Below are 16,728 nucleotides of genomic sequence, written 5' to 3' on the forward strand. Positions count from 1 at the left end.
TCAGTAATTGGTTTACAAAACATTATTGTGGAATCTTGCATTTTTTTATAGTTATGCACATTTAGTAGTTAATAACACATATTTACTTCACATAACTGAAGTGGTTAATCCTTGGTATTCCTGCAAACGGTGTCTGGAAACTAACAACTGAGAACCGATTGTATGCCCACCAGAAGAAGTTGAATACACTGCTATTGCTTTGATGATGTACGACTGATTTTAAGTGTGCTTTATAGTCTGTCAGTCTGCTGTTTGTATTATGTATTCAATCGTCTTGAAAGTTTTATGAGTGAACTTACGAAATGATGTCTTGGTAACTTACACCAATAAACGGGCCAGTGAATACCGAGGGTCGACTGTATATATAATATATATATATATATATATATATATATATACACATATATATATATACATATATATATATATATAGTAATATAATATATATATATATATATATATATATATATATACATATATATATATATATAGTATAATATATATATATATATTATATAATATAATATATATATATATATATATTATAATTTATTTATACGTATATATTACATACATATATATATATATATATATATATATATATATATGTATATATATGTATATAATGTACATGTTTATATATTATTTATATATATCTTCACACATTCCCATCCGCTGCTTCTGGATAATATGTAACTAGCTAAACACACTGTCTGAGAGATGGTATGGAGGGAACTTACTAATTTTAGCTTTTTTTTTTTTAACAATTATTTTGCTTTCTTTCTCTTAGGCTTCTTTGAAGTTATTGCTTAGATATTTGCTTATTTTGCTGTTTTATTTGCGCTAAGTATTCTTCATTTTTGAAAGTAGGAGTCATTTTTGACGGATTTTCCTTTTAATGTAACAGACTGTGGAAGAAATAGAAGAATTATTATTACCAGCTTTAGAATTTTTCTTGTGTTTATGATTCAATCACCAATGGACTTACTAGATGCTAATGCAAGTTATGCAGTTTCCACTTATCATATAATTACAGAATTTCATGCAACTAATAAAATTTCAGACTTCAGGCATAAATTTGTTTCTGAACAATTTTTTTGTCATGTGTAAGGTCAAGTATTTGCTTCCCAATTCTATTGCTTTGAAATTATAATTTAAATAACACGTTAACAACTGCTATTTTATATATTATTTTGTTTATGTTGAAGATTTTGTTTTTATTTATATCATTGTTTTTATTTTCTGTTTAGTGTTCTTCACCATTCGTAGAAGAGCAGTGGGGTACCCCACAAGAGCACTGGGTAAGTGATTTACAGTTGTGCACCATAAAGAGAATGTTCACTATCCTGTCCTTAGCCTTTTGCTCTCCCAAATTCCAGAAGTTGACAGCTGGCTTCATCCTACAGTCATAACACACTTTTCAGTAACGTCCGTACAGCTTTGTGCGTTCGAGGGTGCGTCCACATTGCAGTCAAACATATATGTACACATGTTGGCTACTTATCATATACACACATCACAAACACGCTGAATACCTGTCAACAACTTCTTGGTAGCTGTGACTATAGTAGATTCACATCAGTCGTGCATCTAATGTCTAGGCCCGTCCCTTACGATGCTCCTGATTGGCTGTTGATGATCCAATCACAGGGCTGGAAACTCTCAGACTCTCAGTCTCTCGAGAGAATTCACATAGGCAGGATACATGTTCCACCTCTCCCTCAGGAGAGGCGATAACATACATCCTGCCTATGTGAACTCTCTCGAGAGACTGAGAGTCAGAGTTTCCAGCCCTGTGATTGGCTTATCAACAGCCAATCAGGAGCGTCGGAAGGGACTGGCCTAGACATCAGATGCACTGTTGATGTGAATCTACTATAGTACTGCATGGAGGTATCCAGCTTTTGCACCTTATCCACTAGCGGTCGTTGACTTGTTCTCATCCTGTTTATGATGTGTGTGATGTGTAGCCGACATGTCTTTGACCGGTTTTGCTGTTGTCTGGGTCCACCCTAAAGGGTATGGGAGGAATAGCTTGTAGCTGACTGGAAGTTATAATGTACTTTGTAATGAATTTATTATATATTTGTAGGTTTGATCAGAGGTACCCTTTTCCGATAAGTAGAGTTCAAACCAAAGTTGTCTGAAAGTTAGTGAATATTTAGTAGTGGTCCTTTGCCACCTTACTTTTCATTAACTTTCGTTCAGTATGAATCACCTTTGATGGGTAATACAGGAAAAGATTACTGCTCTGAGAAAGTTATTGAGTACTGGCTAGCCCATTTTTCAGTAACTTTTGTTCAGCAGCCTTCCTACTGATAGGACAAGAAGGGGACATAGCGCTGTTGTTGTCCAGGAAGTGAAAACTGTGAGATGACTTTGGATCAGCTGAACTCAGGTTGCAACAACCGGATCTTTCCTAGATAGTGACCCCAGAAGGTCTTAACCCAGTATGTATCCACCTGTGTGGTGTGTTTAGTACAAGCCCTTTAGAGATGACCGTAAAAAACATTAACAAAAGACTGTAAATATTAGTCCTAGATAACAACCCCAGAAAACCCTTGTTGGTCACTATCTAGGAAAGATCCCGACATTCGCCTTGTTTTCATACCAGTGGAATGAGAGCTGTTCTGAAGCATATGAAAAGATTCTCATTTGGTATTGGAATTATGGTCTTGCTATTTCAGTTGAGTTTGTTTGCTTCTTTTGCATTTGCCCTTTTCATCTCGCCATCAACGCCATCAATGTCTCATCCTCGTGTCAACCATTAACATTTTATGCATCACAGCTCTCTATAAAATGGTTGTATAGAGTTTCATAGGGGTATAATACCACTGTGTTTAGCTATGCCTCAAGGAGAGTTAATTATGGAACTGGCTGCAGCCTTTTGTTTTCACTGTGCTCCCGTGAAGTAACTTCGCATTAAACATAACCAATGTTTTTTGTTAGATACCAAGTACTCCCAAACCCGGAGTGAAAATTGTAACCAAAAAGCAAGAGGAAGAATCAGAGTCAGAGGAAGAGGAATCAGAGGAAGAGGAGTCTGAGGAAGAAGAAACAGAATCTGAGGAAGAATCCGAAGAGGAAGAAACGGATGATGACGAAGAGGAAGAGACGGATGAAAGCGAAGAAGAAAAGAAGCCTGTAAGTGATGGGCCAAGTAGTGGCAACATGGTCTTCTGCTCGGCTGGCTTCAATTAATGGGATAGGGATGGCGTTCTGCCTAGCTGACACGAATGAGCGGTGCAAGCTTAGTGTTACGCTGAGCCGACATAGAAGAGCAGACCTTAACCCAAGACACAGATGACTTCAAGACACATTCTGCACCGTGTTGAAGGAACTAATCACTTAGAATAGCAGCTGAATTAATCATTATACTGTAGTAGAGAACCAACGGATTTGAAAAGTCTAATGATGTTATTTTTCAGTTTATAACAACTAATAAAAACCTGGAGACTAATGATCAGTTGGCCATATGATTCTGACAACCATGTTTGTAGATGAACTTGAAATATTTTATTTTCAGTTAATTTTTTTTATTTGTTAATCTGATAACACTATGAGTTGCAGTGACCGTAGGATTTAACAAACTAAAATTGTATAATGAGCAGTGGTTCTTAAACATTAATTCACAAAATTCTTTCTAGGTTTTTGTATATAGTAAATTTTAGAATGAAAAGAAGTACTTATGTTCTCACAAACTGAAGTTGTAAAGAAAGTCTTCAAATTTTACCTGGTGAAGAGGGTATGAATTTTTTGTGCAAAGCCAAGTATTCAGTTCTTAACTAAGGAACATTCTGGTGCAGTTTGTTAGAAGTCACAGTTCCCACGCTTTTCTAAAAATCATGTCATGGAATGGTCTTAATCACAAGGAAACAGAAACCTAAAATGAAGGTTCCATGAATGTAATCTTTAAGATGACGACTGTGCCCTGCTTTATTCATTGGCCATAGTTACTCTAAGACAGTGACTACGAAGACACCATCTGCTGTCACCTGTTTTTGGCTGAATAAGAGGAAATGTGATGGAAGTCTTCATTATTATTCTGGATAATACAGTGATGTTAGACGGGAAGCTCCTGGAGCTGGGAGGATCCATCCCGGCAGAGGGCCAGAGGGCCATCCGAGTGTGACAAAAGCAGTGGAAACAAGAACTGTGGGTCATGCCTCTACAAGTTCTTCCCCTGAGAATTATGCTCGTCTTAAAGCAGGGGATCCATCCTTGAACTTTGACCAAGACTCTGCTGACATACAGCATTTGACTTTCCTAGAGGATTGGCTAACAAACTTCTAAGTGAATGTAGATGCCTTATACTGACCCCTGATCTTGAATTCTTGGACTTCGCTGTTCCTGTGATATTATCTCTGTTGAAGTTGTGAATCCACACACAAGACTAGCAGGCCTTGGCTTAACCTTTCCAACACTTGCTGGTCACCTATGTGGCGAAATTAGGAACCTAGGTTTGATCTTTGACCTTTAGCCCTTGAACTAAAGTGTTAGTGTTTTTCTCTTAATGTTCAGTGTCTACAGAATGTTGTGTCCCTGAAAATCATATCTTTCACTTACAGACTTGCCTGTTATTTACCATTCCTTCGTGGCATTCTTTTGTTATTCATTCATTTTCCATTTTCCTCAAAGTGCTTAACAGTTGTAAAGTCTTGTGAACTATTATCATCATCATCATCCTGGTGACACCTTTCTTCTCATGGTATGTTGGTTTCCTGAGCTCCATTTGTTGTAATATGCATGCTCCTCGGATCTTGAGTCTGATGTTGATTAAATGATTGTTTTAATGTAGACAGTTATTGCAGCAAGCAAAGTGATTGTCTCTTGAGATGTTTTTAAGGAATCGTAAATTTTTAATATGAACTGTTTCTTAAATGAAATGTCTTCTCACAGATGAAAATTGATAAGGGGTTTGTTTCTCTATCAGGTGATGTTTAAACTCATTTTAAGTTAGTCCAAACTATTTTTGAGAATTTTGATATGGTTTGTTTTTAATTCAGGTAATGTTTAAACTCATTTTAAGTTAGTCCAAACTGTATTTTTGAGAATTTTCATACCTTTATGAATCTCAGTAAAATAGATCATATTTGTCTGCTTTTTATAACATAATTTTGTTGTATTACTCTATTTATCAAATGTTAGGTTAGGTTAAGGCGATGACGATAGATTAGGGAAATGATTTAAATTTTGACTTTGGTTTTTCTCCAGGTACCCAAGAATGACAAGCCCAAGGCTCAGCCTGCTAAGGCAAATGATCAGGTAAGTTTATCCTGTAATATTAAGTTTCGTAAGACATTTATTTCAAAACTTCCTGAAATGATAGAAAATGGACTTAGTTTAACTCATTAAACTCTAAATACAGTGTGTCTTAATGGGTTTTATTTATGTGAAAGTATTTCTTAGTCTTGTGGATTCATGTTTTTACTTTGGTGTGACGTTTTGCCTCAAAACTTCATAGAATAAGAGAGAATGAAAGTAGATTTAAGCTTGCCGGGTTTGAAGAGAATTGTCTGTCATGTATTTTAACTTTAATCGTATTCTGAGTCAAATGGACCTTGCAGAAAACGGCTTATGTTGAATTTATTTATATATGCAATTACTTTTTGTGTGGTGGTTGTTCCTTTTTATTTCATTGTTCTTCTTCACCGCTACTCTACTATGAGGTTCACTGCTACCTGTCTACATACCCAATCGTAGAGAATAGAGAACATACACATATATAATTATTCTGTCAGAGGTTTCACCCCTTACTCATTTACGTAAACAATACTTCATTCATGAAATTTCTTTCAGGTCATCAAAGTTGACTTGGTTTCTACTTTCAGGCCGTTACCCGGATGATATTCAGAGTAATATGTTTACAGTGTTGTTTTTGTATCCTAATTCTTGAGAAAGTAGCCCTGTGTGGGTCTATCTTCCTTGTCATGTTTACCAGTGATTTTAAAAAAGACAAACGGTTTTTGCAGGCACTAAGGTAATTTATAAAGCATTCTTTAATAATAATTCTTCTCCATCATTTAGTTCACTAGATAGTAGTAGATCACTAAATGCAGCACTGACATAGAGATATTCTAAAGCTAATGACGCAAGTAAACTTATCATCTATTTATTTTTGTTATATTAAATGCTAATCGAACTAAAACTTTGATTTCTTTCTTCGCCCTGGATTATTTATTTCCATCAGTTGGAGCTCCATGACAGTTTCCATAAGAGTTAACTGACTAACTGAGGACATTCCTCACTCGGCTCCTTGACAGTTTTCATTCAGTGTCAGCCAACTAACCGGAGGCGATTCCTTTCAGCCTGAGCAAACACAGCCCGAAGGCTTTCTGGAAAAAGAACCAGTTACAGAGTCGTCTGTGGCTGTAGATGTTGCCTCTCAACAACTTCAGTCTCATCCTCCCCCTGTTACAAACGAAACAAGTCTGTCTGATTTGCTGGAAACCATTGACATCGAAGTGGCAGAAAAGCCTGAACCGTTAGGCAATTCAAAACAGCCCAACTCAGACGTCCAGATTCCAAAGCAAGACATGTCCGAGGAAGTCGTCGCCAAGTCAGAGGAAGTTGTCGCCAAGTCAGAGGAAGTTGTCGCCAAGTCAACAGAGACCCCTGAGGAAAGGAAAGCAACCTCTGTTGACGTTAAGGATGTCGCTAATGATGCCAACGAAGAAATAACCAAGTCTTTCCAGAAGGATGATTTCATTAACAACTATGAGGCAACTCAAGACTCGGACGATAATCTTAGTGAGAGGGCAGATAGCAGCTTTGCCCTTAAGGACGAGTCCAACTTTGACTCCTACGTCAAAAGCCAGGATTACGAAGCCGATGATGAGTCGTTTGAAAAGCCCAAATTCACAATTCTTGGCGAATACATAGGCGACCAAGAGGAAACTCCAGATGCTGACGACATCATTGCTCAAATCCAAGCACAGTTTCCCAAAAGAGGTGAAGAGGGCTTCGATAAAGTGTTAGAGGATAAAGTTTCGAGACCTAGGGCTAATAGATTCAAGGACATGGTAAGTGACTCCACTTTTGCTCCTTGTGTGAACTGGTTCCCTTTGCTTTTGGAGTCCGTGTGTCCTTCCCTTCAGTGTCCAAGAAACCAGAAACTTACTCATTTTTCCTTTTTTTATATAAAGTATAAATACTGAAAACGAGGAAAACCTGATGCAGTATAACTGCAGCTGAACTTGCTGGAAACATATAGTACATGTATATCCCGAGAATCAAATTGAACCCAGGTGAAATGTTGTTAATAAGTTTTGAGGCATGACCGTCCCTTTTGAAACATCGTTCAAGAAATCAGCTTTACCCTTTTATGTCCTAGCTTCTTGTGCTGAACCTGAAACGTCTTATATACCAGTCCTCACCAGAGTCCTAAGTAGGTGAATGCATTTGGAGGTTGCTGGCTTTCTCCAGCAAGACGAGCATCCTACCTTCCTCAAGCTTGGCCTTCTCTTCCTCTTCCTTTTCCAAGGATCATGTACTAATAACATGATAAAAACTGAAGTTTGTATGCTGAAAGTCCTAGCATGGATTCAGCGATGAGCATAGCTCCCGGAAGGGGTTACGCTCTGTCGCTAATTGGCTATGAGAGCATAGATCCCATCCCTTTCGAGGGTCACCTGCTTTCGAGGAACAGTTTGTGTGTGTACGAGATATTCCTTTGTGTATTGAATGACCCTGCTATATTTATCAATAGGTTGCATAGCGGTAAATATGGTTTTTATTCATTTTCTGAAATACAGCAATGACATAAGGGGCCAACAAAGAACTGAAGTTCATACCTGGAACTTAGTCATAAACTGAATGTCATTCTCAAAATAGAACTTTGGTATTGTCAGTCCAGTTGATTCTAATCACAATTTCGTTGAGTGAGAGCAAGAAGCCACATATTATTATTATTCTTATATTATATACAATAATTGAAGGTTATGACAACTGCTGAGTTCAGTTTAGAAGCTCAGTGAAAATTAACCTCATTGGCCTTTTTCATATTTTGTTAATAGGTTATACAGTGGGATTTGACTGACCATAATTGAATGGGAAAGTTGAACTGAATACTGAAAACCTCTACGTAGAAAAAGAAGACGGGGAAATTATATTAGAAACTGGCAACCCATAAGAACTTTATGTTGAGGCAATCTCGTTTAGAGATCCATAAACAATATAGTTAAACTTTTCTGGGCTTGGCCGTGTCGCTCCGTGAAATAGATTCCTTTAGCATACCCAGTTCTCGCTAAATATTTGTAGAGTTGTAACTAAACGTTTGTTTAGCTTTTTCAAAATCTAACGACAAAACTCGTGTCACCTCTGGTGCCATCCAGTAGCACTAATTTGTTCATTTGCCAGGTTGTATTCCATTTCGCTTTGATGGCTTTGCTATTTGCTAACTCTGTCTCACAGCTGTTGCTCCTAATGGCTGCTAACAGCTACTATACCTCCCCTTGCAGGACGAAGAGCCCAATTGGTGGGAGAAGACGAACGAGGATGACACAGTGCATCGACTGAAGCCAAAGGTTCCTTATGTTTTTAATGTTTTCTTGTTGCCTCCATGTTCACACGTTCTCTCAAACTTTCTTTGTTCCATGCTGTTTTGCATATAATCTCTTAGCGTCCTTGCTTTTGTTGTCTTCCCCCCCTTTAAATTTTCTGTCTAGTGTAGACTTTTATACATGTATGTACATGTGTATATATATAAACGAATACCACAGGGAAATGGTAGGCAGAAATCTGTACTGAGTCCCTTTGGCTTTATTGAGGCAGGCCTCGACAAGGCCTCAATAAAGACGAAAGCGCACGGTACGGATTTCTACCATTTGCCTGTGGTATTCACTTATATAACGAAGTCACGTGCATCTACTGTAATTTTTTAAGCCCATAAGTATAGATATATACACATATATGCATACATGCATATATATACATATATATGCATACGTATATAGGTATATATATTATTATATATATATATATATATATATATAGATATATATATATTATACTATGTTTTATTACAAACTGAAGTGGCTTCTAGCTTACTGTAGTAAGTTAATCAGCTTTGAATTCCATTTTCTACCTTTGCTTACATAAGTACATTCTAATAAATTTCTAATTTAATATACTCACTACATAATCAAACTGCTTTTAGCTCTCTTGATATCTCCTTAACCAGCTTTATTTGCATTTCCGCTTTATACCTATCCTTTTGTTGTATTTTATTTCTCATATACCATCTTTATTATGTATTTCAGTTGCTTCTAACATCAACTTCATTTCCGTTTTTTTTTTTGTTTTTTTTTTGCCATCCCTGTATTTCATTTATTTTTCAGCTCAAGTCTTCATAACGTATTTGAGTTGCTTCTAACACTAATTATCTGTTAGCCAACTTAAATTCCGATCTTTATTGAGTACTTAAGTTGCTGCTAATCTCTCAGAATTATTTGTTATTCTGCTCCAATTCCATTATCTTTTCATTTCTATTCATGTCTTCCATTTATTTTCATTTCCAAGCTGCATCACATGTTTTAAGTTGCTTTTAATTCTTAAGTCTCTGCTAATCAACTTGTAATGACATTTTCTGTTCATTTTTATTCGTGTATTCTGTTAACCTCGTATTTCGAATATTAATTGTATATTTTGCTTTAAACTCTTTTGTTATCTGTTAATCAGCTTCAGTTTCATATCTGTATTTATTCCTCAACTCCAATATTTATAACATATTTAAGTTGCTTCTTATCTTCCTTATCTTTTAATCAACTTTTCATGTCAGTCCAGAAATTTCTTGTTTCACATCTTTATTATTTAAATTGCTTCTACCTCTTAATACCTGGTAATATAATCCAATTTCACGTTGCTTTATTTATTTCCTATTTCCAATCTTTATTATGTATTTATTTTGCTTCAGTCTTATTATCTATTAATCAGCTCCAATTTCAAGTTATTCCACTTATTCCTCCTATTCTCCCATCTTTATTACGCATTTAATTTGCTTCTAATCTCTCATGCTTTGCTTACCATCGACCGTCTATAGATGCAGGATGACAACGAGGGGGGCTGGTGGTGGGAACAGCCGGAGGAGGAGGAAGAGGAGGAGGTTGTTCAACAGCCCTATAAACCAAAGGTCTTTTTCCAACCGTTCCTTGCTTGTTTTTTTTTTTTTTTTTTTTTTCTTCCTTAGTTTTACCTGCTTGGTTTTTTTGTTCCTTATTTTTATCTGCTATATTCTTTCTTCCTTGTTTTTACCTGCTTTTTCCCCCTTAATTTGACATGCTTTTTTCTTCCTTAACTTTACCTGCTTTTCTCCTTCCTTAGTTTTACCTGCCGTTTTTTCTTCCTTAGTTTTACCTACTTTTCTCCTTCCTTAGCTTTACCTGCTTTTCTCCTTCCTTAGTTTTACCTGCTGTTCTCCTTTCTTAGTTTTACCTGCCATTTTTTCTTCCTTAGTTTTACCTGCTTTTCTCCTTCCTTAGTTTTACCTGCCTTTTTCTTCCTTAGTTTTGCCTGCTTTTTGCCTGCATTTTTTTTTCTTCCTTAGTTTTATCTGCTTTTCTCCTTCCTTAGTTTTACCTGCCTTTTTTTCCCTTAGTTTTCCCTGTTTTCTTCTTACTTAGTTTTTTACTTATTGCTAAATTGTATTTATATGTTATTGATTATTTTATCTTCCAACCGTTCATCGCTTGTTTTTTTTCTTTAGTTTTCCAATTTATTGTTCAATTGTATTTTTTTTCGAGAGTTTGTTTAGCAATCCTTGCTTCTTATTAATTAATTTTTTAAGAGTATAAATGATTGTGTTATTGTTTGATTGATTTCCTTCATTAGATTTATATTTTGATTTATTTTAGGTTTTCAAATTGCATTTGCCTTAGTTGGTTATTGGTTGTCTCCCAGCCTTCTATAAACATATTTCTGTAATCCTAAATTGCATAATTTTTGCATATCTCTTAAACCCCACTTTCAAAATCTGCTTTTAGATATATTTATATATAAGTGTGTGTATGTATATTTATATAAAACATTGTATATATATATATATATATATATATATTATATATAATATATATATATATATTATACAGGCAGTCCCCAGTTATTGGCGGACTCGGTTAATGGCGTTCCAGTTTTCATATTTTCGGTGATTTCAGTGCCAAATTGCACTGAGTTCTGGTTATCGGCACCGCCATAGATTTATGGCGGCGCCATTAACCGGTTATTGGCGCCAGAATCCAGTTATTGGGGCCATAAGCACCATAAATTGCCAAGTTTTAGCTAATGGTGATTTTCGCTTATCATCAAGCCTGTCAGAAAGGAACCCCCGCCAATAACCGGGAACTGCCTGTATATATATATATATATATATATATATATATATATATATATATCTATATATATATATATACATAGTATATATAGTATATAGTATGTATTAATGTACATATACATATAAATAATTCTGTTTAATAGTCTGAGCTTATCCCATTATGTAAATAAAATACTGTAAGTAGTTTCAACTCACCCAAGTGCCAACACGCTTAGTAACAACGAAGCCCTTATAAATGCTGTCACTTCTCAGTAATTAATTCCCCATCCATTAATGGCAGAGGCAAATTGCTTACTGGATCTCCAGTCGCTTTATTTTCATTAATTTTAATCTGCTAATCCGCTGCTTTGTGCTTCTCTCAATTCAAGATGGTGGACGACGAAGGTTGGTGGTGGGAGAAACAGGAAGAGGAGGAACAAACGACAAAACCAAAGGTTTTTCATTTTTTTTTTTTCTGTTTGGTGTTTTGTATTTGGGAAAGGGGTGGGGTTTAGTTACAATTTTTGGAAGGGTTGAATTTAATTTTGAGTGTTTAGGCATTGTATTCTAGTTTTGGTTTCCGTTGTTATATTTTTTAAGGTTTATTGTTTATGTTCTTTTTAAATTTTGTTTATCTATTTTTTCTCTTTTGTGTTTTTTAAATATAAATGTTCAGTGTTTTAATAAGAATATCTAAGTTTCCTCTATTTTTCATTTATTCAGCTTTTCCTGTAGTGATTTACTAGTTTATTTCAAAGGATTTTCTCTATTTCACTTTATTCCTGTAAGTTTTCCAACATTGGGTTTGTGTTTTGTTTTCTAGTCCTTTTGGTTTATCACTTGTATATTTATTTACTTTCATCAATGTTTTTCCTTTAAGTGGTTATTTTTTTTTCTTTCCGTTTGTCTCTCTGTTTTTGTTTATTATTTAATCTTCTTTAGTATCTTCTTTTGTGTTTCTTTAGTTGATTCCTGTCATATACGAGTTTCATTTCTTTAGGTACTAGATTTCCTTTTCATTATGTTTTTATATAATCCACTGAAGAGCATTTTATATTTTTAGCTTCATTTAATTTTTGCCAAGGTGATATCTTATTTTGAGAGCTATATTTCATTTGATGAAAACTGGTAAAAGTTAATTTTTTTTTATTGCGACGATGAAAACGTTTCAAAATTTGTTCAGTTTCATGTTCAGATTATCATTAGACTTTATTTCTGAGGTCATCATTTTCCATTCTCTATATTTTATTTATCTTTGGTTTTGTGTCTTTCTTTCCATCGACCAGAGGGTTTATGTAAGCGCTTGCTTGCAAGCACAAACAACGCTTCATAACCACTTAATACTAAAATGTTAACAAGTGTAACACAGCCAGCAAAGACCTTGCACACCCATTAATAAAAAGATATGTCCACAGCAAACTAATTTGACAGCCTAAACATACACAGAAAGAAAAACAAATGGAAACGCCTACTTTGCTAATGATCTTTACGGCCTTTTGCAGAAAGACCCAAAGCAGATGTGGTGGGAGAAACCGTCTGATGACACATCGGACAAGGTGCAGAGAAAATCATATTTCCCTTTATCGCTTGGTTCCTTGACTAATCTCCCATTTTACCAAGGGCTGCTGGGTGTTATATAGGCTAGTGCTGGGTCGACGATGCTGACGCTGGCAAATGTTTTGAACCTGTAATTGTCCAGTGTTGCCAGATGCACGTTGGCAGCATTGCTGAATGTCCGGTAATGCAGTTTTGGCAGATATGTTTGGACTTTATCTTAAGTTTAAGCTGCTAGTCAAATCGGTGATAGTGACTTTGGTAGCAATGCTGTATGATTTTAAGACACAATATTGTCTAGTACGTAAATATGTAGTGACATATGAAATTGTACCGTGAATCTGGCAACACTTTTGTAATCATAACATTGTTGCCAGATACATTTGAGTTAACCCTTGGCACGACTTTCCTGAGGTGTTTGATCCGTTATGTTTTTTTACAGGTGAACGTCTGTTCGAGTTATCCCATAATAGTTTGACTAGCGATTATGCCATCCTAGTCACGGCCCGTACTGACCTTGTTTTATATTGTCCATAATGATTTTGTTCCCTATACCCTAATTTAGACCCTCTGTTGACACAGCCTGTACCGATGTGACACTGTTCCACCATGACTTTTGACCCTGGTCCGTTTTGTTTGTTTATATTGATTTTATCCCAAAATGCCTTATTAGTTTTGAATTGGTTCGAAACGCCTGCTTCAAATGGTTCCGTGTACATAGTCTTATACGGCCTGAAGCACTTATGTAAGTTCCATAAGTTATAAACTCCTCTGTTGGATTTTGTTTGCTTTAGATTTCGTATTGTTTATCTTGTAGTGGAATGCTTACTTGTTTACTAATAGAAACATTGCCAGTAGTTACAAGCAAAGCCATTCACAAATTATCTTTGAATGTCGCTGCACAAAAGCTGCTTTGAGAGACTTTGAAATTCAACCATTATGAATTCTATTCTATAAATTAGTTTATAATTAAACTTTAAAACTCTCCTTTGTTAGATAACAGATTTTGTTCTGCATTTAGTTTATAATTAAACTTTAAAACTGCTTTTGTTAGTTAACAGATTTTGTTCTGCATTTAGTTTATAATTAAACTTTAAAACTGCTTTTGTTAGATAACAGATTTTGTTCTGCATTTAGTTTATAATTAAACTTTAAAACTGCTTTTGTTAGTTAACAGATTTTGTTCTGCATTCGCAGCGGTTGCCATAGAAACTTTATTTGATAATTAAACATCAGATTCTGCTTTTTGGAAATAAATATTATTAGCCGCTGCTGCGTAAAACAATAGTTTCGCTTATTAGCTAAGTTAATTTTTTTAACGTATAATGAATTTAGTGCCGAGATTAAATTGATTCTGCTAACTAACACTTTTTTTTTTTTTTTTTTTTTTTTTTTTTTTTTTTTTTTTTTTTTTTTTTTTTTTTCGCTTCGAAGGAGGAGGAGGATGATGGAGACACATGGTGGAAGACGTGGGATACGGTAGGATACGGCATGTCGAGACGTTTGGCTCTCTCTCTCTCTCTCTCTCTCTCTCTCTCTGCTCTCTCTCTATAATCTCTCTATTATATAGATTATATATATATATTATATATATATAGATATATATATTCACTCTCTCTCTCTCTCTCTCTCTCTCTCTCTCTCTATCTCTCTTCTCTCTCTCTCTCTCTCATCTATATATATAATATATATATATAATATATATATATTATATATAGTATATCATATATACACCTCACATCTTCAGCACTTGATCCATCCTCACTATTTTCCAAAGTATCGATTTCTATACTGATCATTTCCTATGCCTCCTGTATAATGATTGTCTTGCAGGGTTTTGTATTTTGCCCTTTATATATAGTATATAGTATTTTGTTTTACATCTATAGACTGAATACAAAAGACGAATTCTTGAGACATAGCCCCTTCTGTTTTGCAACATCTCAATCACAGTAATTTGTACTTGATGATCCTATTTTTAGCAAAAGCCTTTTCTCACTATCTTCTCTTAGGTCTTAGAGCAAGATTTTCTTAAGCAACACCCTGAGATGGCCCTGATAAAACCCGTAGCTCACTCAGTTTATATGCTAAAAGAGAAATATTATAAGTGGAAGTCAGAACAGGTACGTTTCCTATGGCTGAATTAAAGAAATTCAACCCTGGTGTTGTTTTTTGCTCGTGGAGTTTAAACAGACAAAGCAGCTCTGCTGCTTTCGTGTTGAATCGAACGTAACCCGTTAGCTCTGGATTTGTAAGTGCAACTAGTATCACCCGTGTTGGCAACGCTTTCGGTTGCCATATTGTATATATATATATATATGTTTTTTATTTTTTCTTGTGTTCTTTGAAGTGACAGATTTTATGCCAAATATTTTTCTTATCAGCCAACATGATTTTTGATGCATTGCTTGATATATCCTAATGATGAGTATTGTGCCTTGAAGAAAAGTCTCAGATTCTTGTACATATTTGCATGGGAAATGTTTTGTCAATTGCAAGTGGCAGGTCAAGAAGTATTGAGATATTTGAATGAAGGTAAAATTACTGTGATTGAATTGTTCACATAGAGACCAGTTACTGTCAAAGAGACTTTTAGCTAGTTCTGCATTCTTAATATTGCTACTTATTTTCTGCTAATATCTGCCTAATGTATTGTATTTCCCAAAATGAGTATTTCATTTAGATCTGCAGCTTTTCAGTCAAAGCGACGTGGGTTTATCTCTGAATTGAGTTCTGTTTACACAGAGATTGGAGCCGACCCGCATCAAGTTGTCAAAGTTGAGAGAGGTGAGCAAGTGGTGTGTGTGGTCTTCGAAAAAAAAAAAAAAAAAAAAACTTTGGAATACAAAGTTGCCATAATTCTCATTATTTTCAGTGAATAACTGACGTTTTCTCTCAGTGTCTTTTAGGATTGATTGACGAATCATTTCAGGTCAAAAACGCCAGACTGCCGTGGTTAGCTGACGACTTTGAAGATCCGGTATGTTTACTCAGAACATTATTGGAACCTGTGCCTGACTGGGAGTGTTCCCTTTCTATATATGTATACTCGTATGCATATATACAGTGTATATCTCTATCTTCCTTTTGACCATTTTCCTTTACAGCCTTTGATTGCATCCATCTGTACTGAAGGAATTCACCCAGCATGCCCTCAAGGGGTCTTGTATCCTACGTAGGATGTCACGAGGTCTTGAGAAATGTCCTTTAAAAATTGTACCACCAGACATTTTTATAGTCCCCCCCCCAAAAAAAAAAAAGAAAACGTGGCCTACCCAAACTTTTGTCCATTCAAGACCTCCCATGTGTAGAGATTTCCCTTTCCCTAGAGGGCATATTGAAGTCCTTCTAGAAAACCAACCCCCCCACCCCCCCCACCCCCCAAGATTTATCGCACAATCCTCCAGGAAGTTGTGAGCATCCCGTTCGTTGTTCCCTAGATGCCTGAAGGAAGGAGTCCTGGTTTTTCTCCCCCAGGAAGCATGAAGGAGTCACCCAGACACTTCATAGTCTCTTTTAGGATGTCCTTCCCTGCACCCTTATACTCTCTTTTTTTTATTTTCCATCTGTCCACCCCCCTGTGGTGCTCGCGCATGGTAACACCGCGTCCCGGGCTTTAAATGATTACGCTATGTGTAAGTTTTAGGTAAATGAAAGGATATCTGGGTGTACATTTGCAACTGAAAAGTGTTTACATAATTTACTGTGTGCAAATGTACACCGAAATATCCTTCCATTCACCTAAAACTTACAGGTAGCATAACTACTTAAATCCCGGGACGCAGTGTTACCACAGGCTGGTGGACAGATGGAAAAACACCGAGTATAGACACCTGCATTGTCCTAACAAACTTGCTTTGTCTTCTACC

At 35.7% G+C, this 16,728-nt stretch overlaps 1 protein-coding gene across 1 annotated transcript in view; it reads left to right on the forward strand.

Moving 5' to 3' along the window:
* Window positions 1–16,728, forward strand: part of LOC135209244 (trichohyalin-like) — a 41,570-nt gene that overhangs the window by 16,313 nt on the left and 8,529 nt on the right. The window contains 12 exon segments of the mRNA XM_064241940.1: window positions 1,251–1,301; window positions 2,950–3,144; window positions 5,215–5,265; window positions 6,309–7,022; window positions 8,460–8,525; window positions 10,040–10,129; window positions 11,695–11,760; window positions 12,808–12,861; window positions 14,294–14,338; window positions 14,872–14,982; window positions 15,605–15,646; window positions 15,792–15,839. Of these exon segments, the coding sequence (XP_064098010.1) occupies window positions 1,251–1,301; window positions 2,950–3,144; window positions 5,215–5,265; window positions 6,309–7,022; window positions 8,460–8,525; window positions 10,040–10,129; window positions 11,695–11,760; window positions 12,808–12,861; window positions 14,294–14,338; window positions 14,872–14,982; window positions 15,605–15,646; window positions 15,792–15,839 (1,533 nt within the window).

This window comes from Macrobrachium nipponense, chromosome 37 (assembly GCF_015104395.2).
Source record: "Macrobrachium nipponense isolate FS-2020 chromosome 37, ASM1510439v2, whole genome shotgun sequence".
Lineage (NCBI taxonomy): Eukaryota > Metazoa > Arthropoda > Malacostraca > Decapoda > Palaemonidae > Macrobrachium > Macrobrachium nipponense.